Genomic DNA, 27465 nt, shown 5'->3' on the forward strand with positions numbered 1-27465 from the left:
TCGTGTTTTCTTTCTTTGTAGATGAGATCTTTTCATGCTTTGTATGCTGAGTGGTTTTCTTTCGTTTTTTTTTCTCCTTGTTCTTTGCACTATTTATTGTTAATTTCCTTTATTGTATTGATGTAACCCGTACTTCTTTTTAGTTCTATACAATTTCACTGCTGTCTTTTTGTTTCCCACTTTACTGAATTGCCCTGAGACCCCGAGGGTAATGAAATAAATAAATAAACTGACTAATTAATTTTCAGGCCATGGAAGTGTGTTGCAAATAAATAAGAAGGTGTGCCGAGCACGAGCAGCGGCCACGGGCGCTGCTCACGCAGTTGCCGTCATAATGACGAATGAGTCAGAGGTCCGGCTTTGGGTCTGATCCCCGTCGTCGTTTGCTACAATAATTAAAAAAAGGAGATGTATCATGTAGTGAAATGCTAATGTGCTGTTTTCTTTCTCTCTCCCTCGTTGCAGATGAGTTCTTTGGATGACACAATGAGGCGATCGGCAACCTCGGAGCCAGCACAGGCGGTGTCCGGCTGGCGAGCCTCCAAGCCACACACCTGAATCATATGGGCCAGGCCAAGTCGCCTGGAACATCCGCGACGCACCATGAACCGTCCAAGATCTTCGATTACCGTGACGACAGCGCCAGCACCTGAGCAGTCCAAAAGGGCGCTCACGAGGCTGGACCAGCTTGTGGTGTTTTTACTCTCATGTTGCTACGCGCTGTGCAGCAACGCTACCGGTGAGACAACGTGGGACGTGCAGTGCCCCGTAGTGTGCAAGTGCAGCGTTGAAGCGTCGATGAACATGGGCCTCAACCTGCGAACAGCCAACTGCTCCGGCCGCGGACTGAGGACCGTGCCTGTTGGCCTTCCGCATGACACGCAAGCACTTCTGTTGAACAGCAACCAGCTGACCGACCTCCACAACCAGATACCAACGCTGCGGAATCTGGTAGAGCTGGACCTTTCGCGGAACCATATCAAGCAGCTCGGCCGCGGCATCATCTTTCACAACATCAGCAGGCTAAAGTTTTTGGACTTGTCTCATAATGAATTCAAGACCTTGTTCAACGGCGTGTTCAGGGGAATCGTGCACTTAGAGACGCTTCTAATGAACAGCGTGCAAATCAAGTTCATCGAAGAGCGCGTCTTTGACGGTATGCGCCAACTGCGCGTGCTGACGGTAGACCGCAACCACCTGCCCTCCATCTATCCCGAATGGTTTCAAGACCTGCTCGCCCTCGAGAGCCTGTCTTTATCACACAATCACATTTCGTACGTATACCCGCGCGTATTCCTGCTGCTTCATCGGCTACGCTACCTGTCGCTCGCTCACAACCGCATTAGAGGCCTCAGCGATCAGGCGTTCCTAGGCTTGGACAATCTAACCACGCTGCACCTGGACAGCAACCAGCTGACGCGGGTGCCAGCCTCGGCCTTGCAGAAATTGCAAGGACTGCATACGCTCCACATCGGTAAAAACCCGTTCACGGGGTTCCGCTCGGCCAATTTTGTGGGTCTGCCTATCGTCGAGCTGTTCGCGGACCACGTTCCCACCCTGACGGTGATCGAGCGCGGCGCATTCCGCGACTTGCCGCGACTACAAGTGCTGCGCCTGCACGACAACGCCAGGCTGCAGTACGTGGACGCGCAGGCGTTCGTCAATGTTCCGTCCCTTTGCCAGGTGCTGCTTCACCGCAACAACATCTCGGCGCTCAGCGAAGAACTCTTCCGCAACCTGTCTGCTCCTCTGAACGTTTCTCTGCACGGCAACCCGCTCCTGTGTGACTGCAACGTCCGCTGGGTGGTTGAGGCCGTGTCGGCCCTGTCAAACACGTCCGTTCGCTTTATGCAACCCGAGGAACTGGCCTGCCACAAGCCGCCACCGATGGTCGGACGGGGCCTCCTCAACATATCCCTGGCAGAAGTGCCGGCCGAGTGCCCGCCCTTTCTCGTCGGCACCGTGAACAGCACCGTGCAGCGCAAGATCGGCGACGCGCAGGTGTTCCAGTGCTACGCCCTCGGCCTTCCCGAGCCCAAAGTGCGCTGGCTGCTCCCGAACGGTCGTGTCTGCAATGAGACCGGAAACGACGTGCACGTGCAGTTCAAGCCTCCGGGCAGCATCACCATCTACCACCTGAGGCCGGTCGACGTGGGAGCATACACGTGCATCGCCGAGAACAGGCACGGCCGCGTAATCAAGGTGGTCGACCTGGTCGTCGAGAACATCGACATCCACATCTTCCCACAGGGCATCCTCTCGACGTCGGTGACCGTGGTGTGGAACGGCACGGCGCGCAACACATTTCCCCAGTACGAGATCCAGTACAAACCGGATGACGGCAAGGACTCGCTGGTCGGCGCAAGCCCCAAGTCCGTGAGCGGCGCCGAAGAAGGACGTTTCGAATCGGTGACCGTGAGCCGCTTCTACAGGTCATATACGATCAACAACCTCCAGCCGGAGACCAGCTACGTGTTTTGCATCGCAGTGAAGGACGACGAAGGGGACGCGCACATCCAGTTATCGTGCACCCGCGCCCGAACCAGGGACGCGAGCTTCATGCTCCAGGGCATCCACTACACGAGCAACGTGGCCGTGGCCGTAGTGTTGGGCATCGTGTCTACCGCGATTTTCGTGCTGTGCGCGGCCACGATGGCGGCGCGCCGCTACAAGCACAGGCAGTACGAGACGCCGCAAAAATCGCTCGTCAGCAATACGGCGTCACAGGTCGTGCCGCTAGAGAGTCTGTACAGTCCGCTTATGGCAAACGTGGGCTCATGAGGACCCGCACTGCGCGTCGTTTTGCGCCAGCAAGTCGTACACGAGTCGCCTGGCGAACGCTCGACGCGCCCTTTCCTCTGGAAGCAGAGGCACGTGAAAAGCCGAAATGAGTTTGTGTAGCACACTACAGGAACGCTGCCATTCACCTACGCGTTCAAAATGGAACTGAGATACAAGGTTTAGCTTTAATGTAAACACTATTCCACCTGAATGTAAGTGGGAAAAACGCAGCTGCATTAGGGATATACCCACTCAAGTGACTGCCAGTTATGTATTTGTAGTACATTGCAGCTGCGTGGTAGCGCAAGGCGATGTGTGAGGTTCTTGGTACTCTCAAAGGTTTTTCAGAATAGGCGAGTTAATTTAACACCGGCAATTCTAGGCAGCCCGCATAGATGATGGCCAGAAACAACCATAGATCGCTTTCAGGATTTCTTTCAGTTCCTGTTAGAAAAAAATTCGTGTTTCTGATATATGTTCTTGCTCTAATTCAGTGGACTCACTGAAATCTCACGTTCTATTTCCTACAAATTTCTGCACTAAGCTAATGCTCAATGTAAGTGCCAACAGTAGGAATACCTTTTTATTTTGGAAAACTGGTCAGACGATCTCCTCTTTGTTCCTTGGTAAAGTGAAAATATTTAAAAGTAACATTGCATAGACTGGCGTGTTTCACTCACAGCAGTTCGTCAGGCGAAGCGGACTCTTTGCTGGAACAAAACGGTTCACGGCGCAGCCAGAGAACGCAGTTCGACTAGACTACAAGTCTTCGTAGTTCGAGGACGAAGAGGAGGGAAAAAAGCGTCTCGTGAGACAACAAATACTCAACGACATCATCTAAAAGCAAAGTATCGCCTCTCCTACACGCAAAGCTAATCGTAGCACCGCTTCTTTCGCCGTTCGTTTCTTTTCGTCTTTCTTTTTGCGTGTAGGCGACGCCTCAATCATAGCCATTGTTGGGAAAGTCGGGGTAGGGAAGAGGGAGAGACGGGAAGGGTTAGCGCGTGTCTCAGCTTCTGCTGTTTGCCGGCTTTCTGCGAGTGCAGACAAAATGACACAGCTACGGCATCGCGCAGTTCCGCAGCGCCACAACTGAGCGTGCGCGCGCCTTCGTACTGCCGGTACTTGTGCTATAAGCTTCTTTGTAGCTTGTATATAAAGTTAACGGTTGTTTCCTTTTTCGAAAGAAATATATACGCACTGTTCTTGAGCACGCACATACACACAAATTACACGTACAAGCTTTTCTTTTCTGTTCTCGAGGAGAAATTCCAATTAACATTTAAAAAAAATTGTACTACTGTTCTTCGCCAATGCTCAAAGCAGTACAGCGCAAATGGCACACAAGACAAATGTGTCAGGTGCAAACCAGAAGTTTCAAATTCACCACTGTGTCCCCGATGCCTAACAGCCGTTGCGTTTGTTGTATCATACACGAGCCGATCTCCAATACTGTCGCAGTTAAAATGAGGCCGCACCATGTCACCTGCCATTATTCGGCTGCAAATTTCGTTCTACTGCTACAGTAGACTTGCCTACAAGAAGCAACAATTAGGAGCTGTGATTCTGCGCAAACATTAAGCAATGGATGCTTGTATTCACTTTGAGCATTAAACGCGCCTTCTGTAAAATGTGCTTTCGTAAGCAATCTTAATAATTCTTCGTGGAATACTTATAATTATCCACACCAAAGGACGTATACAGTTGTGATGTGTTCGAGATGAAGGTGCTGTATAATTGCAGGTATCCCTCATTGCTTTGTTCTTCTTTGTTATGCGGCTCTTCATTATCAGTTTATTTCACCTGTTGTTCTAATGTGGCTCAAGTTCCAGTAAAACTGCCTGAGAGCGAGGTGAACATGTATAATAACGTTAGACAATACATCTACTGAATTAAAAATTTAGTCATACTACCCACCAAAAGACAAGTTGCCCATCTATACTTCAATAATGTTGGTTATGAAATAAATGCTTCAGTATAATAAAGTTTTGATGGTTATTCAAATCTTTACAGTATCTGTTTTTTTTTTACTGACATAAAACGCTGCAATGTAAACCAACCCGAATTAATATAGTCTGTTTAAACTAGAACACGAAGGTCCGTAAGTTGCAATGCATCACCAAAACCTAAGCAAGAAGCCTCTGATGCAACCAAATATCAACTTTGTCATCCAAATGTTTTAAAACATACGTAAGTGCTAGGATCTTGACGAATGTATAGCACAGGACAGTGTTGGTCTGAAGGAAGAAGTCCTAGTTTCGCCAGAAAGGCGAAGCATCGATTGCAATAGCAAATTAGCACACAACCATACAAAGTAATGATAGCACTTTTATCGGCCGTATCAATTTGTAAACATTCGCTTGCTAACTAAATTAACAAGCATGGTATCAGCGCACACAGATAAGATGAACACGTCACACTCGGTGATCGCCGACACTTGTTGTCAAAACGCTGGCGTGATCAAACACGGCAGCAGCAGCAAGCGAAGTGATCTTCGTGCTGTGTACCGCATCAACGCAAACTCATCGCCGGGAATAAACATTGCACCGAGAACACATATTGCACTGAAATACGACCCGTCGACGCAGCTAGGATCTGCCCCCAACGCAGACCGCCCTCAACATGCAGCCGCCACCTACGCAGCTGCAGCCGCAGTAAAACGCCCCCCCCCCCCCTTTTTTTTTGATGCCGGGCAAGATTCGCGGGCGAGATCGAGGCGCGATCGGCGGCTCCCCTCCCATGCTTTCACTCGCACATGCAGCATAGGGCGTGCGGCGACGGTGTTATTGCCTTTGGACTTTAAACGCAACATCACGGTGACGGCGACGGCAGGAATGCTTCTGGATTGTCCACATAATTGTTATCGGAATAATAAATGAATCAGAATTACGACAGAACGACGTGTTCTTGGACTAGTTGGCCATCTTCAGAAGTTCCGTTCCTCAGTATTATAAACTGGACGCCCATCCCAAATAGATCCCAATAAAATTGTCGAAGCGCTAAAAATAAAATAATAACCAAAGTTAAGTGTCTACTATGTTTACGATAGTATATCACCGCGCCGAGTGTTTATGTCAAAAACTAGGAGTGAGGTTCTAGACTGGTTAATGGTTACGTTTGATATTTGACGTTTCAAAGGCAGTTTGGGGAGTGCCCTGGAAGAAGGCACGTACGATATACCCATTTTGACCACCTGATGGTCTTTAACGACCCGCGAAAGAGCTGAACGATGGCATTTTCGCAATAGGCCCCCACTGCATCATTCCCTCCGTTATTGGGGCTCAAACACACGACGTTGTTCTCAGCTGCTGTACGCCCCAGCCATCTAGTACAGTTAAATATTAGGGCAGAGGTGTTTAGCTACAGAATGCGTGGGACACACTAAAAGGACTGTTAGGTTCCTTTATTTTTTATGCGAAGCATACTAGCCGCACAACCACACTCCTCCTTGCTGCGCCGCGCGCGGCCGCGTAGCTACCATATGACGTCATAACAGCTGCAAAAGCGGAGGCTCAACTCGTGCGCTCGCTTGCGGCCGCGTAGCTACATAGCCTGGTCTCAGCTCGTGCGCTCGCCTGCGGTCGCACAGATGGTACTGCAGCCTAACTCCCGCTCCTCCCGCTAGGGCACTGACGTCACAACAGCTGCAAGCCGGGCTCAACGCTTGCGCTGCTCGCCTGCGGTCGCACAGCCGGTGCTGCGGCCTAACTCCCGTTCCTCCCGCTAGGGCACTCGCGTCATAACAGCTGTATAAAAGAGCGGCGCGCTCTCGTCGAGGCCAGTTGTATAGCACGATGGCGGGAAAGGAAAGCAGAGTAACGCATGAGTTGTTTCTTCGTCTAGCCGAACCAAATATAGCCAAGCAACAGCAGTTCACCAGGCTAAACAGTGGTTCAACAACTAAAATAAAGGCTAGTATGCTTCGCATCCTGGGCTTAACCTTAGCTAAGCCACAGCCATCTTTTTAAAGGTTCTACTAGGAAAACAAATGAACAACCAGGAGCGGATTATTGAGGAACTAAATTGAAATTGTGTCCCCCCCCCCCCTCCTCCAAGTGCCTAGAACATAGTCCTCAGGGTTCGTAGGAGGCCTTTAGTGAAAGACACATCATGTTCGCGAAACCAGAGCAAGTTAGAACAGTTCTTTGCTATCTTGCCCGCTGCGTGCGTAAAGGCATCTCACAGTTACTATTACGTTTTACTAATTGTCTTTTACTGTGAGAACGGTATGGGCGACATGCTCAAAAACTTACCCTTCTAGCAGCGCTGCTTTAACTCGGAACGTGGTGAAAAGAGCTTTCAGTACGACATGCTGCCATTCCGTGCCCGCAAATAGACCACTCACCTTGCCGCACATGTGCACCCCTTCTGAGCTGAATGGGGAGTGGCGTGCTAGAAACAGGGAGCGCAGGCCATCCTCGCAGCGCGCCCATAGACTGCCAATACCCGTGGATAAGGCACTGCTGGATGTACCTCACCGAAACAAGCATTCATGACAAGAGCACGTGTCTCAAGACACGCGCGCTTGTGTCCGTCTGTTGTTTCTTCGCGTGTCCGTGTTTTGCTGCGCTACGCTAGATATTCCATGATGACCAACCAACGAACTCATATCATAAGCCTCGTCGAATTAAGAAGAAGCTTTAGCTCGAAGGCCCTTACTATATATAAGTACACACGGAAACGGAGAAATCGTTTTTCTCGCCAACCATGCCGCCAAATTTGGTGGAACTTCTTGCCTTTGACAGAAGAAGTTGAAATCCAATTACTCTAAGCAGCATGTTTTTATGTAGACCGTAAATATTTAAAATAAATATTGCTGAAAACTGTAACATTGAAAAAAAAAACTAAACTATGCAGTTTAGCAAGGAAAAGCGAGATCATAATTCTGTCAACTGATCTAAATAATACATCTAAAGTAAACAATATTGATCTCTTACATGCCCCCTCTGAAATATACCGCTAATTTGTGAATTTCATTTCAGCGAAACCTCTCTAAGCATTTTAAAGATTTCAGGTAATCTGAATACTGAAATTAGTCCACTTTAGGTGCTGTAATGGATTCGGTTTTTAGAAATGCAATATATGCTTTGGTGCCGAGCTGTGGATTTGTAAACGTCATGCTTACATTTTTTAGACTTACCCCGCTACGGCAATCTCTGTAAAATTTTTTAGGCCCTTAATCGAACTTTTGCTACCTACAGTCACTAGAACTTGAAATTCTCTATCACAGGCAAGTAATTTCATTCAAGTCGATTCATAGGTTGTCCCACAAAAGCGTTTCTTTGTTTCAATGGCATACTAATAGGGAAATCAGAGTTGGTCTAAAGCTAAAGCTCCCTCCTAATGCTCCCGATCTTATCCCGTTTTCGTGGTGTTCCTAATGGACGGCCTTAGTAATTTAATTTGCTGAGTAGTAAAGCTGCAGCGCCTCCTGGCCAGCGTTGGTTCCCTCATACCCCTGTCTTCTGCATGCCTGCTTCCCTGTAGCACTGCAGCCATCATCCCTGCAGCTCTCCCGGCATCCGCCCCTTGTTCCCTCGGCGCAAGAGAACGTACTCTTCCTACAGGATAAAAGGATAGTTCCTCGGCTTCCTTCGCAACTGTCGCGTTCGATATCAGTTAGACCCTATTCTTACATTTTGCGTATACGCAAAGCGCCTTTTTCGTGACGTCACCACGTCACGACATTGTGCAATTGCTCGTATTCCCGCGTGCCCTCGTGGCATCTCGTGCTTGTGTGTGTGCGTGTGTGCAGGGGGGGGGGAGCTACAAACACGTCAAGTCAAAGGTTTGACGAAAGCGCGTCTCGTCATATTTTACGTTAAAGTACACTAATTACATTCACTAATCCCTAAGAAGTAGAATGAGTAGGAGCGACGGCTTGACTGCTGCAAATCACAGTGACCAATCATGACGCCCCCTATAGCGTCCATAAAACAGACGACAGAGGTTGCTCTATCAACCTACAACTCAGCCCGCACCTAGAAAAAGCACTGAGGATGGCAATACTCTTTGACAGTCATAAGGGTTCACCTAGCAAAATAATACTGCAAGGATAACAATTTTCAAAGCCGGTGCTTAGTACATTTCATCCAAGCCACGTATAGAATTAAGCCGAGCTCAGTAACGGATCCTGAAGTTGATTATGAATTTCCTGTTTTGATTTGTGTCTAATTTCCCATTCATTAGAACAATTTTTTTTTTTGCATGCAAGCATTCTTGCGTTCTGTTTTTCCCTAGAAAACAAGATTGCACCAGCTAGAACTTCGACGTGCCGTGGTTAAAACATGCCCATCACGTGCGAGACACACTAGCGGGGTTCCACAATGCATGGCGGGAAGTGTGTGCGCGAAAGGCTGCTTGAAAAACGAGTCGGGTGCATGTTCAGCACTGAGAAACGCGGAGCAAGAAGGCTATTGCTCAGAAGCCACACATTTTAGAAATACGATCACTATTTCCATTTCCACGTAGAAATAATCGTACTGCTAAATGGTAACCTCAAGAGAGCGTATTTGCACTGTACGCTTGCACAGTAACAGCCCACAGATTTAATTTCAAAAATATCGTCAGTTTGCTTTTCATATTTTATATTACCCTATTTTCTCTTCCTTACTTGCAAGGGAAGTTCTATTAACGATTTTAAAATCTCGTAACCACGACCACTAAGGAATCTTCAAGCCAATCCCTCAGGTATAAAGGCAAGCACTAATTATGATGAAATGCTGCAGCTTTGGACGAGTACTCGTCTCAGGCTATGTAACGCCGACGACGTTGTGCGAAAGAGGAGAGAAATAAAGAGAGAGAAGGACAAAGCGTTCAGCCAATACTGGCAGGCTACCTTGCGTTGGGTAAAAGTGTAAAGCAAATAAGAGGTGACAGAGGGAGAGAAGATATAAAAATGTTGCAAGAATAAATTGATATCATCGTCATCGTCTTCCAGCTGGCAGAACTTGCATCGCAGTGCCATTAAAAAAAATTGTGAACAGCTATGGTTCGCTAATCTTCCATGTCCCAGCAACTGCGAACCGAATGGTTCAGCGTACGTAGTTTACCATTGGTTTCACGAGCAACGATATGCTGGCTGCAGCATTTGGTTGGACAAGCTCGAATGCATACTGCGTTGATTGACTTACGTGCCTCATTATACCTTATAGCAAGAGCAACTTCTGACAAAATAGATTGCCGCAATCTGTCAGCCACTGATGGTTATTCGTCTCTCCATCACAAAACAAGAATAATAAAGAAGTAGAAAACGCAATTACCATCACTAGTTCATGATTTTTACTCAGGTCCTTGAGGCGAGTCGACCGATCAAACGATCAATTTCTAGGTAGTCTACCTCTCTACAACAAAGTGCTTCTTCGAAGGAGGCGAGGCACTCCCCCCGAAGGGCTTCAAGCAATCTTGTAAGTGCACTCTGAAGCCCTGTTTGCGAGTGACTAACCTTTTAGGCAGATGCCCATCAATCCTACCGCGTGGCGGGCGCTGCACCCAGCCCACTGTTTCCGATCGTCCCGCCAGATGACGATCGGTGTGCGAGCGAGAATCATTGTTCTCGGGCCGCGGTGGCTCCCCAACTTCGAAAGCTTTTACTGGAAGCTTTCTTGCTTTCTGTCTGAAACCTCAGGATACACTGTGTGCACCATTAATACATACTTTCGTGGTGTAGTAATGGCGAAGAAGCACAAACAGAAAGAGTGGTTGAAAAGTCGGAACTTACTACTGGGTGGCCTAGCGCCCAGACATAAAAGCAACACTTAATGACAGTCACCTTCAGAAAAAAGCGCCAGCAGACAATGGACGTAGTAGCGCAAACACTACCATCCTACATTCCAGAGCAGTTTGTTCTACTCAAATCTGTCGAGATGGCGGTATAGCGTTCGTGATGTGCGTATAATCGATATGATGGGTCCATCGCGTTACAGAGAGTCATGACATCGTTAGGAAAGCTTACAGCAAGCCTGCGTTTCGCCAAGTGAAAAGTTCATAAAAAGGATAATTCGGCAAAATCAATCATCACCGGGAAAAAGTAGAATAATGGACACGTTCCAATGTGACACACTATTCATTCTAAGCTATTGCGAAATGAGATTCAGAAGCTGTTCTTCAATTTGTTAACAACAAGGCATAGAGTGAAAGAAAAAGAACAGGAAGTGCAAGGAGATTGACTAGACGCACTTCCGGTTTGCTACCCCACGAAGGGAGAATAGGGTTAAGGGTTGAAAAGAAAGAAAAGTAGGAGCAACCATTGAGAGTGTTGCTTCGTCAGCACATCGAAACTACAATCGCCCCTTATCAGTAACTGCAGTAATACGCGTATCACCCAGATGCAGAGAGCTCGATAGACGGAAGACAGGTGGGTACGATAAAAATAATTTAACCCATTAATTTTTTTCCGTTCCCGTCGGTATGAGACGACGGCGACCAAGAGCTAAAAAGAAGGGAAAAAGTCTAGCGCTTAGCGGACGCTCACAACTCGATATAAACTCGGAAGTGCTCGCACGGTGTCGTATATCAGACTTTTACTGTGCTGTTACAACTGCTTCGGACAAAATATAGGACAATTACCTTGTTTAATCGTCACGAGACCGACATAAGGCTACAATAGCGCCTAAGCTTGAGACGGGAAAAAAAATTGAAAACATTCTGGCACGGCAAATATGTGGAAAATGAATAAAGTGAAATCAGAAAAAAAGAAGCAAGGGGAACGTGGTCGAGCTTTTCTGCAGCTGCGCTCCTCGCAATAACGAAGGGTCATTTGTTTGTAATTATCGCAAGTGCTGTCAGCTGTATGGTTGACTATAATACGAACTAATAATTTAGCAATATCTGATCATAGTTAAACACTACGTTAGAGACACAGCAATAGCGTCAAGTGCAATAGTTTCGTTAAACGCGGAAAGAGAGGGTAAGAAGATCATATAGTACAGTAAATAAACGCTGTACCGAAGAGCTCATAGACTTAACTAAGTACTCATGTTACAGGAAGCTACTTTCACTCTCCTACCAACTTTATAAATAAATTCACACAAGTTTATTTTGTCACACTGTGGTGTAAATGACTCCGAATGACGATGCACGGACAATATTGATGTTGTAGGCTTTATACAATGCGTTTGATGAGAGATGATATTGCTTAAGTTAGTCCTTTTCTCTCCTAATTGTGAAGTCTGATGAAGGTTTTGTTCCCGATTGTGTTGCGTAGAGTTCTAAAAGTGAAATAGTGAACGACAACGAAAAGGAAGGACGAAGAGCTTCTTCCTCCATTTTCGTTGTCTTCTACTGTCAGGGTTACAATTCAGTGCAACACAATCATGAACGTTCATGAAATAGCACCCTTCATTGCTTTACTAAACATGGCTTTCTATTTTTTATGGATTTCCAGGCAAGGCGGGAAGAAGTAAACGAATGTACGAACTCATACTGACAGCCACGCTAGCTTGCCGCGCACATACAGTGCCTATATACAGAATGTCCCAGTTATGCAACAAGCTTTAAAAAAAAATCAAAGCCATCTATGTGTATGCAATGAACTATATATGCGGTTGCCAGCAATAGGAAATAAGAGAACTCCGCAGAATCCATCTCGCAATGACTGCCGACAGTAATGCGTTTAGCGTTGAATCAATGGGGTGGCACAACGTGCACTGCAGCGGGATTCCTCTTGCGTGCTTCCCTAAAGACACTCGTTGCCACCTAGCGCCACGACCGCGAAGCCCCCGCGTGTCTTCTGAAATGCATGGCGCGCTGCTGCGTGAGAATACTTCGAAACGTGTCATGCGGCAAGCGGGCTCCTGTCTCGCGCTTCTTTCCGGACATGCTGCACCGTAGGTACAAAATCTTGTTTTAAAGGGGCCCTGAAGCACTTTTTATCGAAGTCGAAAAATGCGTTTGAAGTACTTCACAGTAAAAATATCTTCAGTGCGCTTATCAGGCATGGAGTTATTGGCAACCATAGATTGCCTATGGTCTCCTTCGTGGTGCTCCCGTTCCTTCTTCTAAACCTTTCACTGCGAAGGCTATGGTGGAGCGGGGCGTGCCCACAACCCTCCGCTTTCTGAACGTCACCGTGGCATGCTGTTAAATTTTTATTTGGATGTTCACGCAGAAAGAAATTAATTTGGCGCCTACGACGCGCCAGACAGGAGGCGCACCTAGCCGTCGTAGGCGCATCTCAGCAAGGCGCAGTGAGCTCAGCGAGCGGACCCATAGGGGCACCCTGCGGCAGCCGTGGTACCTACGCTATGTAACAGAGCGCAGTTTTATGCAACTGTAGTGCTTATGCACTACGTTTGCTTTGTGCGTGACGTGGCTGGAGTTGGCGCTCGCTTTTATGTGCTCCAGCCTGGCCGTGCTATTGGAGCGGACCGGCTTTGTTCTGCACCAGCTTGACCGACAGATAGTAGCCACATCTAACCTGCGCATATCGAAGCGCGGTAAATGGCTCAATACGGAGCGATGTCTGTGCAGGCGCACAGCTAGGAGTAGCCAAGAGTGAGCGCGCTCTGGCAAGCGTATGTGTGATCTGACATTAAGTTTCGCGTGGTTCGACGCTAGCTGAATGCTCAAAACAAATCGAAATTAGCGAAGCATAACGGCTACGACGCCGATAAGCAGGGTGGCCGAAGTTTAATTCCTATATATGCGGGCGGCCACGGCTGAGCGTGAGAAGACGATATTCGGCATCTTCCGCGAGTATGTAATTCTTATCTAAATTCGAAAGCAGATTCTTCCCCACTTCAGCTAGTTTATTAAACTGCGTCTATAAATATATAAAGTAACAGTAGGACGAAGCAGACTGATCCGAACAACCTTCTTGATTGATGTCCGCTATCAGTCGTCTATTGGAGAGAGAGAGAGAGAGAGAAAACTTTTATTGTCAAGTTTGAGCGGAGCTTTCTTTCCCAGTGGTGTGGGCCTAGCGTGGCGTCTGCTTTGCCGCGACGCTATCAGCCCATTCCGCCAACCGTATCTGGTCTTGCGAGTTGGAAGTTTTCGTCTTTTTCTCCCACTCGTCATGTGAGGGAGCTCGCCTAAAGAGTTCTCTCGAGAAAGGGTTCTTTTGGCATGCCCACAAGATGTGATCTTGGTCCGCCAGGAGATAGCTACAATGTTTGCAGTTTGGTGGATATTCACCACCGGTCATTGCAGCTAGCCTTCTTGGACTAAGTACAGATCTAGTCTGTACTCTCTTGAGGTTAGTGGCCTGTATTCTTGTCAGTGTCTCGTGCGGGGATGGATATATTCGCCTGGATTCGCGGTAATAAACGGTCATTTCGTTATAGGTGTGGATACCTTCATGTCGGTCAACCCCGTCGGGCAAGCCCACCTCCCGGTTACTAGCTGCTCGGGCGGCTAGGTGGGCGGCCTCATTGCCAGGGTTGCCCGCATGAGCGGGTACCCACACCAACTTCAATTGATTGAGGTTTTTGTTAATTATTCTGAATGCTCGAGGGGAAATGAAACCCGAGGTGTAGTGACGAATCGCTGTTTTCGAGTCGGATATAATAATCTTGGTGTCCGGAATGGAGGTGCCCATGGCGATGGCGGCCTCTTCCGCCTCCACAATGGAAGATGTGTTTACCGTCGCACAGCTGATGGTGTGCGTCGCCATTAGGGACGGCTATGGAGTGTCGACCCTCACTGGTGCGAGCAGCATCCCCGTATATGGCGGGTTGGGTTTTGTAGCATTGCCAGAGTGCCGCCGCCCTAGCTTTGCGTCTACCGCTGTTTTCAGTGCTCATGTTTTTCGGAAGTGGGGGGATAATGATCTTGGTCCGGATAGTTTTAGGTATTCCCTGTCGTTGCGTCTATTGGACAATTGCATATGACGACGTATGCAAGCCGACGGCAGCTTCGAAGCGGAGGAGGAGGCCTCGTTTGAAATCGAAGTGCTTGAGAAATATGTGATTTCGCACTTTCCTTGTAAGCATTACGCCCAGCGCACGAATTCTGAATTTGGCTATGTTCACAGCAGCGCATATGCGATCCGCGGACTGCGTTTTTTTACCAATCCTGAAAGGTGGTTCAGGACCCTTTCACGAAACAAACATTTATGGTTCTTGGGTTCCTTGACTGCACATGAGCAGCCAAGAAGCCATATTAAAGCGAATAGCTTTCTTTGGCTCTTTCGTCGATTTTTGTGGTCGGTGCTAGTGGCTCTTGCAGCGCCGATTCAAAGGCATCGACGCACAGGGCGCCTGCTCTCGCGCAACCAAGTTGCAGGGCGCGTTGAGGTATGTTCAGACTGCGGTCATAGCGTTAGCAAAGCGCGCTTCTGTCATAAAGCCCGTATCGCGCGCTGCTAGCGTGATACGTAAAACTCTAAGCGAGAGAGAGAGAGAGAATGAAGAGGAAAGGCAGGGAGGTTAACCAGATATGAGTCTCCGGTTTGCTACCCTACACTGGGGATAGGGGATAGGGGTTAGAAAGATGACAGAGAGAGAAAGGAAAAAAAAAAACGAACGCGCACACATGGAGACACATACACAAAAGGCGTTCCAGTTAAAGTCGTTCACACAGGCCGGTAGATCGCAAGAAGCGCAAAAGCGCTTGCACGGCCTTCTTCTGTGACGGTAGGTCCTTTCGATGTTGCAGAATTCTTTTTTCAGATAGCGGTTGGTCGTCCAGTTGGTCTAGTTCCTGGCTGAGGCATGCCCTCTGTGGACTGTACTCCGGGCAGGTGCACAAAATATGGCCAATTGATTCTTCATGGCCGCAGTGGTCACAGGTTGGGGTGTCGGTCATCCCTATGCGGAAGGCATAGGCTTTAGTAAAGGCAACGCCCAACCAAAGTCGATATAAAAGCGTGGCGTCTCTACGGCGAAGCTGTGATGGCGCTCGAAGACTTAATGTTGGATCAAGTGAGTGCAGTCGCGGATTTCTTAAATGTGGCTCATTCCATTGCGACGCGGTGCACTGCCGAGCAAGTAGGCGGAGCTTCCGTGCAGCGTCAGTTCTAGAAAGAGGAATGGGGACGTAGCGCTCCTCAGTATGGGCTGAGCGGGCAGCGTGATCCGCCCGTTCATTGCCGACAATCCCGCAGTGACTTGGAAGCCACTGAAAGGTTATGTCGTGGCCTGCATCACTGATATGGTGTAATGTCTCTGTAATATGGAATATTAGTTGTTCGTGCGGTCCGCGTCGTAGAGGTGACAGTAGAGACTGCAGTGCCGCCTTCGAGTCACAGAATATAGTCCATTTGTGTGGCGGTTCATCACCAATGTGATGAAGAGCAGTAAAGAGCGCTGCGAGCTCTGCTGCTGTCGATGTTGTCGCGTGGGTCGTCTTAAATTTGATTGTTGTAGCTTTCGCTGGTATGACGATTGCCGCCGCGGAGCTGCTTGGAAGGACAGATCCATCAGTGTAAATATGCGTAGAGTCACGGTAGTTCTCGTACAAATATAGTAGCGTGAGCTGTCTAAGGGCTGGTGAACTCTAAGCGAAGGCACCAAAGAATTACCGGCGCCATTGCAGCTCTAACAAAGCACATACGGATACGCAGACATGGCTGTTGCTCTAAATGAGCATGCCGGAAGTCGCATCACGGTAAATTTAAAACCGAAATTGCGGCGCTTGTTGGCCACACCGTAACTGTCGTATATGTATGAAACGTAAAACTAGCGGGCCTTCCAACAAATATGCTTGCCTGTGTGATGACTGTTGCGCTCTTATCGCTTGATACGATTGTAGTCTGAACAATTTAGTTGCGATTTTAGCGTTTGCGCGTGCGCTTGTTGCGAAATATCTGCACATTACGTACGTAGGCTAAACGTACCTGAATTCGGCGAACGCCAACTCGCCTTGCTGTCGCGCCATAGCTTTGGGACGTCCGAAGGCTTCATGCTGTGGTAGAGCACTCAGGACAACAATCCTCTTCTCGCGACACCCCCTCCTCATGTGACTGCTACGAGAGTGGAGGATGGCAGTCCCCCTTTCATGCTGGCGCTCGCGCCGCTGGAGGCAATACCCATAACCGTATGACGGACCGGCCTTTATGCTATTACCACTAGAAATGTGCTGGTCAACGGCTGTCATCGATATGGAATTATGCAATGAATCAACAAGCGCTACCTAAACATCTTCACTCCAACTAATATGCGCCTGGAAGCGCATCATTCTCTAATAAAGCGAGGACGTAGAAATAAACAGGCGCACAGAAACAACGCTGTCTCTTTGTGTCTGTCTCTTTCTACGTTGTTATTCAGTCGCGTTCAGCGTTCTACCAAATCAGACGTTTGACACGCGCAGCCAGCCCGCTCGCGCAACACTACGACCACCTTTTACGCCACTACTTTAGCACGGACGATGCTAGCGAAGATGAATGGACCTTGACAGCTACGCTAGAAAACGTAATCGTTTCTCTGACAAAGATATGCAATTTCTTTTGGCGTAGACTTACCTAGTGGTTATAACAGCACACCCAGCCTTTCACTACGGCCAATTCTGACCGGGAGCGAGGACAATCAAAAGAAAGTAATCGATATAGCGAAGCAAAAGAAGCTTGAGCTTCTTTTTGGCGAGGTCTTACTAGTTCAATAGGTTGAGACTCTTTCTCCCGCTTTTAAACGCCAGCAGTTTTTTTAAAGCCAACCACGCATCCTTTTTGCGTAGAGCAGCAACGGTGCTCTCAAACTTCGTGCAAACGAATTGAACGAGCTCTATGCCTGACCCAGATACTGCAACGCTTTCGCAAGGCGTTTATCTTGGTACGGCCCCGAAGTTGCTGCTAAAAAAATTAAATTATGGGGTTGTACGTGCCAAAACCAATTTCTGATTATGAGGCACGCCGTAGTGGAGGACTCCGGAAATTTCGACCACCTGGGGTTCTTTAACGTGCACCTAAATCTAAGTACACGGTTGTTTTCGCATTTCGCCCCCATTGAAATGCGGCCGCCGTGGCCGGGATTCTTTCCCGCGACCTCGTGCTCAGCAGCCTAACACCATAGCCACTGAGCAACTGCGGCGGGTAAGCTCCTGCTAGAGGTGGGTCTCCCGTCTGAAGGCACGACCGTTTGTGGCAGCGGTAAGCATGCGGCAAAATGCAAGGTGTCAAAAATCAGAATGCAAGTTATATTTTTTTTCCACGTGAGGCTAACCCTAACGGAAGCAAGAATAAAGCACTCATCTAAAAAAAATTGTGGGGTTTTACTTGCCAAAGCACAATCTAATTACCAAGCACGCCGTAGCGGGGTTCTAAAGATAAATTCGCTACATTTTGGGCTCTTTAACGTGCACCCAATCCAAGGTATACACGACTGTTTTTAAAACTAAACTTTCGTGGTCTCTTCTCCCTGCTTTCCGGGTGCTGCAGCTACTGTGGTCCTGCGCGCGCGTGCCGCTGGGTTACTTGCAACACCACCAGATGGCGCTCACTGCCGCGCATTCCGGCCGGTGCTGCTGCGGTAGCGTTTTACAGTTCGCGCGTATGACACGTGCTGTGCTTGCTCTCCTGAGCTGTGGAGGTCACGTGGGGGGCTGTGATAGTGTAAACATTACAATCGTCCGTAGTCCGAAGGCAGCGCTTGGAGCTGGCGTCTCAACAGCGCGCTGGCCACGTATGGAGAAGGAGCACGTAAACATGTGCCGGAAGAACGGCTCCAAAGCGTGCAGTTGGCGTCGAGGATGCCCGGGCCCGAAAGAAGCGTCGCACGGAGCAGGAGTGTCTTCGATACGCAGCGAAACGTGGTGCAGACCGCGAGTGTATACGTATACAATGCATACATACATTTCTAATAATTTATTTATTTACTTAAAGCCCCATAATCCAATTAAAGTTTAACGCTTACGCCCCAATGCGATGCGCCATGTGAGGCAATGATAATGCTCAACCCTCTCAGACATTATGAGCAATGCCGACCAAGTACGCCTCAAGAAAACACGTCTCGCTTTGTGTTCTGTGGACTACGCAGACAAACAGAAGTGGTGCACGTAAGGTAACGTTTACCAACAACTCACCACGCTCGTATCAACTATACGCTGAAAAAAATCACACATTAGCTGCCAACATCACCGCTAATATTCGGCAATTAAAGCAAACAGCACACAAATCTTCGTTTACATCGGTTCCCAAGGTGCGTGGTATCCGCAGACTTCTTTCATTCCGCCCTCATCACAATGCGACCACTACGGGAGTGATCGAAATGCTATATTGTGCTCAACAATTTTTTACATAATTCTGATGATAGAACTAACGCATTACAGGTTTTAGAATTAGTTTGCTCATTATGTATTTGCGAGCAGCACTGCAGCGACGCGCAAGTGGGCAGCCGAGTCGTCTTTCTTTATAATTTTTCTTATCGTCATTTTTTCTCGCGGATATATTTTTGATTGCGCAAAATTACGTGTTGCAAAAGAAAGCATGCTAGAATTGAAATTTATTTGATACTATCGAATGTGTTATAAATATCGTGCTGTCTGCCGTAAGTTATGAAAATAAAGAAAGATTAGCGCCCAAGCATTCCGTACAGATTGCTAACAAGCGGAGATGAAACGTGCGGCCCCGCTGTTTATCACTGCGTTAAACCCTATAGTTCATTAAAGTCTTTGTCAATTATTGGTGACGTCCTTGTGCTTTTAATGAGTTTACAAGCACGTCCTGCTGCGACGGACAGAAAGACGCCAGTGACGGTATGCCCGCAGTCTGCCGTTGCCGCTAGCGTTCGATGTCTCGAGTTTGCTCGGCGGTGTGGTAGCATCACCCGCCCACCATTGCCGCTTGCGATGCTTCAAAACTAACTTGCTTCAAAATTAAATCAGTCCATCACGTAAGACAATGAATGAATACCGCCTTACGCAATGGCTCATATTCCCGTAAACGCGGCCTCCCCTTTGCGATGACAGAAGAGGAGGAGGAGGAAAAACTTTATTTGCTCTAATTGGTTAGAAATTAGCGGTGGCAGATGTGGTCGGCCGTCTTCACGGTCTTCTTCCCCATCTGCGCAGGGTCGACGCCCCTATTCCAGGGCACCACTGAGGGTGGCTACTCGGTAAGCGTGCCTTACTAATCCATGCTGGACTTTCGGGTCGCTGCTGGAGAGCACCCTCTCCCACTGCTCCGCACTCGGGTCTTTTATTTGAAGGAGTTGTTAATTCTGAACGCATCCCCATGTAATGTGATATAAGGTGGGCTTGGCGCCGCACCAGGGGCAAATGTCTCTATACTGGGTGGGAAACATCTTGCTTAGTGTGTTTAGATTTGGGTATGTTCCTGCTTGCAGCCTCCTCCAAGAGGTTGCTTCATGCTGATTTAGGCTGTTGTGGGGTGGAGGGCATTTGATTCGGACCCCCTTATAGTAATTCAGAATGTCTGAATAGCTTTGGTTGACTGGTATGGGATCCTCAGGATCGGTGCTTGTGGCCGCTCGGTTTGTTGCTCACGACAGAAGAGAAACTCTACGCTGGAATGATGAGCGGCAACGAAGTCAGCTGTGGAAGACCACGAACGCGGGAGCAGTGGCACGAGCGCGATCGCGCTGAGGGGCGCCAACGAGCCAGCTGCAGTGGAAGAAGACGACGACGACGCTCGAACCACTGCTGCTGATGACAGTTGTCTGTATACAGGCGCGGACAAACGGATTTTCGTTTCGCCTAGCCATATAAAGCTTCGCTTTACAAACTCACAAGCCGTTTCGGTCGGCCGTGTTGTTCACCGCCCGTTTTCGTTGCAGCTATCGCCAGGAATGAGAAATATACCCAATTTCCGCCGTGATCGGACTAGGGCTCTGTGCGCGTTTTCGTTAGTTCTCGTGAGAACGACCGTACAGCGTGTGCAAGAAGACCGCGGCATGTTTTTTGTGCCTAATACATAGCACATCTGTTTGCGCACCGGGTCTCGTTTGGGCTTTGTATTTATAAACAACAAATTACCTTTAGTGCCCCGCTGGATGTCCTTCGCGATCTAATTTTCGGATCATAAAGCACACCTGAGTGTGTTTCAATAAATATATGCCAATTAAAATACCATTTTCCGTCTACTTGTAGTTACCCGTAACATGCAAGGGAGACGACGCTTACAGTAGCATGGCCAATGCAGGAAATGAACGCATCTTTAGTGCAAGCGTGGCTTATAAAGATACGAGCTAGCGCGCTATACATACTGCTCATCACGAATGCGCTTCCGCGCTGATGCAATCACTGCACGTGTTCGACACATTTTCGGTCTTGTGGCAGTTTACGGCGGTTTGCTATGGAGCCGCTCCGCCAGCTTGCGCTGGGCTGTGACCGGGCTGCGTGTGCGGCGCAGGCATGTGACTCGTTTTTCTTTTTTATGCGAAGCATATTACGAGAGCTCAACCCAGCTCCTCAGGCGCGGCGGTGTCGCCTTCAATACCACGTGACACCGTGACGTCACGACAGAGGAGAAACGGGGCTCCAACTCGCGCCGTCGCTCGCGGCGTCGCCCTCCGCATCGGACGCGGTGAGCGTCGAGCAACGCAGCGTTCGGCGCGACAACGAAATGTGCGCCTGAGCAAGCGCCGCACGCCTGAGCCGACGCCGACGACACCGGCTTTTCTGCGACACGAGCTCCTTAACGCTGTCGCGTTAAAATAGAGGCTAGTATGCTTCGCATCCTGGGCTTAACCTTAGCTAAGCCACAGCCATTTTTTTTTGTAACTTTGTGCACCGGTCCAGTAAATTATCAGTAGGATGTTGTATGTTATATGTCTATACGTTACAATAAAAATTGGCTGACCGATCGAACGAAAGATTGATTGATTGATTGATTGATTGATTGATTGATTGATTGATTGATTGATTGATTGATTGATTGATTGATTGATTGATTGAATTCGGATATACATGTTCGTCAACAAAGTTCGATCAGCTTTTGTTATTGTAAGCGGCCTAGCACAACGAGTGCAGCTATAAAGTGAGAGCGAAATGAAACCAAAGACAGTTGGATGATTCATGCAAGGCTGCATGCGTGCAAATAAAGTTTCAGCACTGCCACAAAGAATGGCATAGTGTCAGCATAATCTCGTCTTCGTTCGTTTTGTTCACCGATCCAAATACATTGGCCGCACTTGCACTTGCGCGAAAACTCGTTCAACGACTTCAGAATTCACAACGATTTCAGATTTCGCGAAACAAATGACTACGAAATGCGATCAAATTATTCGGCGAGCAAATGAAGCACGAAGCTGCAGTTCCACCTCCGGTTTTTCCCGGCTCCTCAGAGCATGCGACAATCCACAGCACAACTGCCGCATTATACAGCATATATCCCGTTTAGGCTTCCTAACCCAAGGAACTGAATAGTAAATCCTTGCTTTCAGCAGTTGCCTGTCAATACAGTAAATCCAAAGCCTAAATTCTTCATTTGGTTGAACATCTCGGTCACGAAAGTTGTTTGTTACACTATTGGACGCCGCTGTTATAAACCGTCTGATAATTACTCAATTCATTATGTATGCGCTTTTGTGACCTATTTTATGACAGGCCCAATTCTTAGCCAAACAACGAAGACCGTGAATAGAAGCCATGGCAGTTGAACTCGCCCATCGTTGCCGATATGTTCAAGACATCCATGCAGCTTTCGTCATAAGGATCACAGCTTACGGCACAGTAATGGCAGCTCCTTTCCTGCGTGTAGCCATTGTGTCAGGGACGGGGTTGGACTAGCACTTCGGTCGGCTTGTAGGCGGCTGAATACAGTACATCCAACTCTATGCCATCGCAGGCCGCTCAGAGAGAGTGCCATATTCCGCCTCGCTTCGGTGCGCCGCCGCAGTTTCCAATTTCCATTGCTTCCTTTCGAAACGAGCGGCGGACTTGGCGGCGACGAGGGTGGCCGCTCTGTAAAACAGTGAACCTTCCACGTCGTTGGTGATGCAACGAATGTCCTCACGTTGCGAGCAAAATCCTGAAATCGGCGATCCCTCCGGAGGGGCCGTTCTTGCCGTCTTCTCTTCAGTGCAAGAAGCTGCGCGCCTCATCGAGCACGGATATGGTTCTGGCGGCACGTCGCAAAGCGTTGTTTCAGGGGCCGTTTGTGCTCGGGCTCGCGCGAAGGCTTTCAAGACGCAATGAGCATTCCGCCCAGCTACCGTTTCCAGTCGAGAAAGGCGGCTCTCGAAGAGCAGCGAGCGCACCACGCCGCCAGCTTTAGTTACTCGTGCGCAATGGGACGTGGCGCAGTAATTACAGAAACCAATGTGCCCCGCCGCTCCCACTAACGACCGCTTGCCTTAGAGTTTTACCGATTGCCTTTGCGGCTGCCCATTCCCTAGATACCAAGGGCCTGTGTATACGGACAAATTAATTCCCGCCACGTTTAGGGGCCGGAAACGGCGTTGTCTGAAGCGCGCTTCGAACGCGTGCCATACTGCGACCAAAACGACTGTGGGATTCGTTTGCAAAGCGCCGATGAGCGATGGAAGTGCGAGCGCAGAAAAGAACTGTTCACTCGTGGCAGGCATTCGATTTCCGCAACGGAGAGCTTTTAGGCGAGCGCTTTGAGTGCAGGCAGGGAGCTTTGGAATGATTCTTGAAGAACATGTTCCATGTTCCGAAGATCGAAGTTGGTTCGTGGCGTTCGTGCGGGTTCGTAAAAGCGACGCGAAGAACTGGTTTTTGTATCTAAATGATCGGTGGTCCAACCAGTACCGGGTATCCAAATCAAAAAAGGGTTATCGTAAGAACCTTACCATTTTTAGGCGATAACGAGCTGTGCCACCACCTTCATAATTTATTTCGTCTTACACAAAGATTGGGGTACAGCACAAATCACAATTCAAAAGCAAAGAAAATAAACCACGTAATTGAAAGTTTTACTCACTAGTTCACAGTGTGAAGGTTCCGTTGAAATTTAAGAAGGTTACTGAAAACCATCTTTTTTTTAAGAATCAGAGCTGTACGTCACAAAACTGTCCTTAAAGAACATAAATTCTAAACAGTTGCTCAAGTTCCGTAAGGTGGCGCTTAGTTGACGAGTTTCGGATGGCTAGTTCCACCTATACAACTCTGGCAGGTAAAAAATATTGATTGAGAAACAATGAAACTGCTACGTATCGCGAAGTGAAAAGGAAGCTTTTTCAAAGAAATGTAGTGGCGCTGATTTGTTTACTTTGCTTCCTTTCTTCATCGCACTTATTTATTTATTTATTTATTTATTTATTTATTTATTTATTTATTTATGCGCACATGTAAGGTGGGCAAGAATAGGACGAAAAAATTGACATATCAGAATAGCAAAACGTAAGCTAGTGCAAGTTGAAAGCACGCAACAGAAGCTAATAATTTATAACAGTATCTACTTCCTTATTTTAATCAGTACTGGTTAAATATTACAACATGCGATGCAATGCTAGAATCGCCAAATGAATTTTCTATACTCCTCCACGAAGTCGAGGCAGTAAATTAAAAACACAGCAAAGCTTCCGCAGAACAAAAAAAAAAGAAAAGACGACTGCGATCTTCCCGTGACTATATTAAACGCTATGAACCACACTGGAAAAACTATGTGGCGCAATACTTAACGAGGTCTCTGTTCTAACACTTGGCCTTTAAGATTTCCCTTCCACTTTCACCCCCTCAGTAAGCTTTGCTTCCATAAAAGAAAAGAGGAAAAAATGAAATGAGTACGCGCCCGCCACGCTCAGGTCACGGCAGACTAGCTATTCTCCATTAACTGACATCATTACATTTCGCCTCATTCTGGCTGCACGGCCGTCGGCTCTGATTGCCTGAGAGGCGATAGACCCCGCGCACAATATCATCGTTCAGGTTTTCTCTGGACAAGAAGCGAAAATAGGCTTAAACGACCCGGCGGCGCCTGAATCCCGCTTCTGAAGAAGAAGAGCCAGGTGTAAAAAGAAGAGGAAAAAGGAAAGAGGTCCAGAAACAAAAGCCATCGAGAGAAGCAAAGAAGCGACAAAAGAAAAAAAAGAAGAGAAACTGCGAAATATAATGACTAGCATTTTTCGTTCACAGCAGCTTCATTTAGGACGGATATATTTCACAGTGTCCAAGGGGGTAATTTTCAGAAGGCCCAGTTGCTCTCCAAAAGAAAAGAAATCGAGAATGTAAAAAAGGGACAAGGAGTGCGAGATAAGGTAAACAAGGCTGACAGTAGCTAGAATGAAAAGTTGCCAAGAGAATGGCTCCGCATTGTTTCTGGTTCTTTCGCATTCACGCGTGCCCCCTTCCTCTGCCCGATGAGAAGGCGCGTAGAATAAAAGGGAATCGAACGACCCAAGTTGGAAGAGGAAAAGACTGAAATGCCGAGCGCTTTAGAACGGCCAGGGAGAGACGGGGGGAGGGAGAGAGATCTTTGGGCAACAGAGACGTGATCTGCGAACCGGGCATCTCACGCAATCGAATAAGTTGGCAAACTAACGAACCGCGTCTGGATATTGCCGGGAATCGGGACGAGAAAATGATATAGAAAGAAAGAGGAGGCTCTTTCCAAGCGCTCCTCATTGATGACATAGGAATGAAGTTGAAACCGGCCGGGTGTTCCTAACCAAAGAAGATCGCAAACTACGTTGATCGCTGATAATAATAAAAGAAGGAAAATCTGCTGCGGTGCATGCTTTGAAATAGTGTTTGCCTGAGCTCGTTGGTTGCACATAGGACGAAGGGTTTATTATTAATTTCCCACACCTTATAGCCCAAGAAAGCCAGTGCTTCTTTTTTGTCTTCTTTGTCATGCCGATTATCAGTCTCTTAGGGTGAAATATCGTCCATGCGCAAGACGCCCTTCTTTTTTTTTCTGTTAGTAGCACCGATGGTGTACTGATGCATGTGTCAGTGTGAGTCGTCGTCCTTCTATAGGCCGTGTCAGCACGTTCTGCCGGAAACCAATTGTGCATGATTTGAAAAAAAAATTATGGGGTTTTACGTGCCAAAACCACTTTCTGATTATGAGGCACGCCGTAGTGGGAGACTCCGGAAATTTCGACCACCTGGGGTTCTTTAACGTGCAGCTAAATCTAAGTACACGGGTGTTTTCGCATTTCGCCCCCATCGAAATGCGGCCGCCGTGGCCGGGATTCGATCCCGCGACCTCGTGGTCAGCAGCCTAACACCATAGCCACTGAGCAACCACGGCGGGTTGCATGATTTGAGCCACGGTGCATGTGTGGTTTTGCCTGTTTTCAACACACAAAACGTTTGATAATATAACACTAAATAACCGCATCACGGGATGTTTTCGGAGCAGAGGTTGAGCGTGTAGTGTGTGTACAGCGTCCAAAAAATTTTGAAGATAAAGGAGTGTTCAGAAATGCCCCAGGAAGGCTACCAACCAATCAATCAATCAAGTTTATTTTCCAGTTTGTAGAAAAGTGAGGGTGGCAAGAAAAAAGCAGTGTCGTATAGCACTGCTTGGCAAGCCTCACCACCCCTTTAAGTCAACAGCGTAAAAAAATATACAGGGTATGCCATGTAACTCGAGCCAAACTTTAACATGAATTCCAAGCAAGTTGGTAATCGATTACTTAAGTATTATTGTTTCATCCGTGCTTTTTTTTTGTGCAATAATACTTGAGAAACTTTAAAGATGTGCAAATGCCACGTAGGGGGACAGAACTAAGGTAATGTTGTTTGCCGTCGCTTGCAGATACTTAGATTACCTTATTTGCATTCCGCCTAGTTACATAATTATTCTTAATAAATTAATCAACTTCTCAAATGCAAAGTGTCAATGAGAAAATTGTACCTCGCGAAGTGGCCGTGTGAGGTGCCTCGAGCGGCCAGTCCCACGACAATTTTTTGTGTATTCGCGGGCGTCTTTCATGCTTGAAAAAACACCCATTGTATAGCTCGTATTGAGCAACAAAAAGCTGTATCGGAAGTTCTACAGTTATCTCAATGACACAATGACACTCCATATAATTTCACCTAATTAACATTATGTTCATATAATTATTAATTTATTCTAATTTTTATTGGTCTTGCTTATCTGAATTTTTTATTTACGTGACTGCGGAGCTTCCTGCCAAAAAACAAAGTTCTCTTTGTAGCTTCACCAAAGGTGACTGGACTCGTGAACATCAGACATGCCTGCGTTCCAAAACGTATAATTTCGAACAAAGAACAATTGGATTACTGCACCATCTCCATAAATAGCTGCTATCCATCAGAACTTCGGCAGATAAACAAGGTATCCTTATAACATATTCGAATAACCACCATCGCTTTTAAAGTAGAACTACTGAAACCTGTCTATGAGTTTAAAAATGCCAGTTGCTTTCTGTGACATGCGCAAGCAAACAATACTGAACTCATATGGCACCAATATTGATTCCGTTAAAATGGGCTGGAAATCATAAGGAATGTAAGTGGACACGGGAAACGTTTGTATAAGCAGAGAGTGAAATATGTCTTAACGTGAAGTAATATTCCAGACTTGAAGCAGCACAAAGAATTAGGGTTGTACTAAGCAGCCTGTCGAGGGTGTCGAGTATTCTTTGCCATTACTAATGCATTAAAACCTATAAATTTGGGCCTAAAGAGAAAGCGCCCAAAAGAAGTAACTCCACAAGTTCAGTTAGCCAAAAATGCAAGTCATTCAGTGTGGCTGCTGTGGCTATTTTTAAACATTACACGCACAGAAAATAGTTTTAATTTGGGCCTCACGCTTTTCCGCTACCACTTGCTAAGGTTAAATAGGACTACACAAACATCCAATGGTGGACAGTAGTTCCTAACCCCCCCTCCCCCCCTTCCGCCCCATAAAAT

General features: G+C 47.5%; 1 protein-coding gene across 3 annotated transcripts in view; it reads left to right on the top strand.

Annotated features, from left to right (window-relative positions):
* Nucleotides 1-4785, top strand: part of LOC135902306 (leucine-rich repeat neuronal protein 1-like) — a 120035-nt gene extending 115250 nt beyond the window's left edge. For all 3 annotated transcript variants that reach the window (XM_065432276.1, XM_065432274.1, XM_065432275.1), the window contains exon 2: nt 466-4785. In XM_065432276.1, the coding sequence (XP_065288348.1) occupies nt 604-2781 (2178 nt within the window). In that variant the 5' untranslated portion in view covers nt 466-603 and the 3' untranslated portion in view covers nt 2782-4785. The remainder of the gene's footprint in view (nt 1-465) is intronic.
* Nucleotides 4786-27465: the final 22680 nt, after the last annotated feature.

The sequence above is a fragment of the Dermacentor albipictus genome, chromosome 5, assembly GCF_038994185.2.
Source record: "Dermacentor albipictus isolate Rhodes 1998 colony chromosome 5, USDA_Dalb.pri_finalv2, whole genome shotgun sequence".
Taxonomy (NCBI): Eukaryota; Metazoa; Arthropoda; class Arachnida; order Ixodida; family Ixodidae; genus Dermacentor; species Dermacentor albipictus.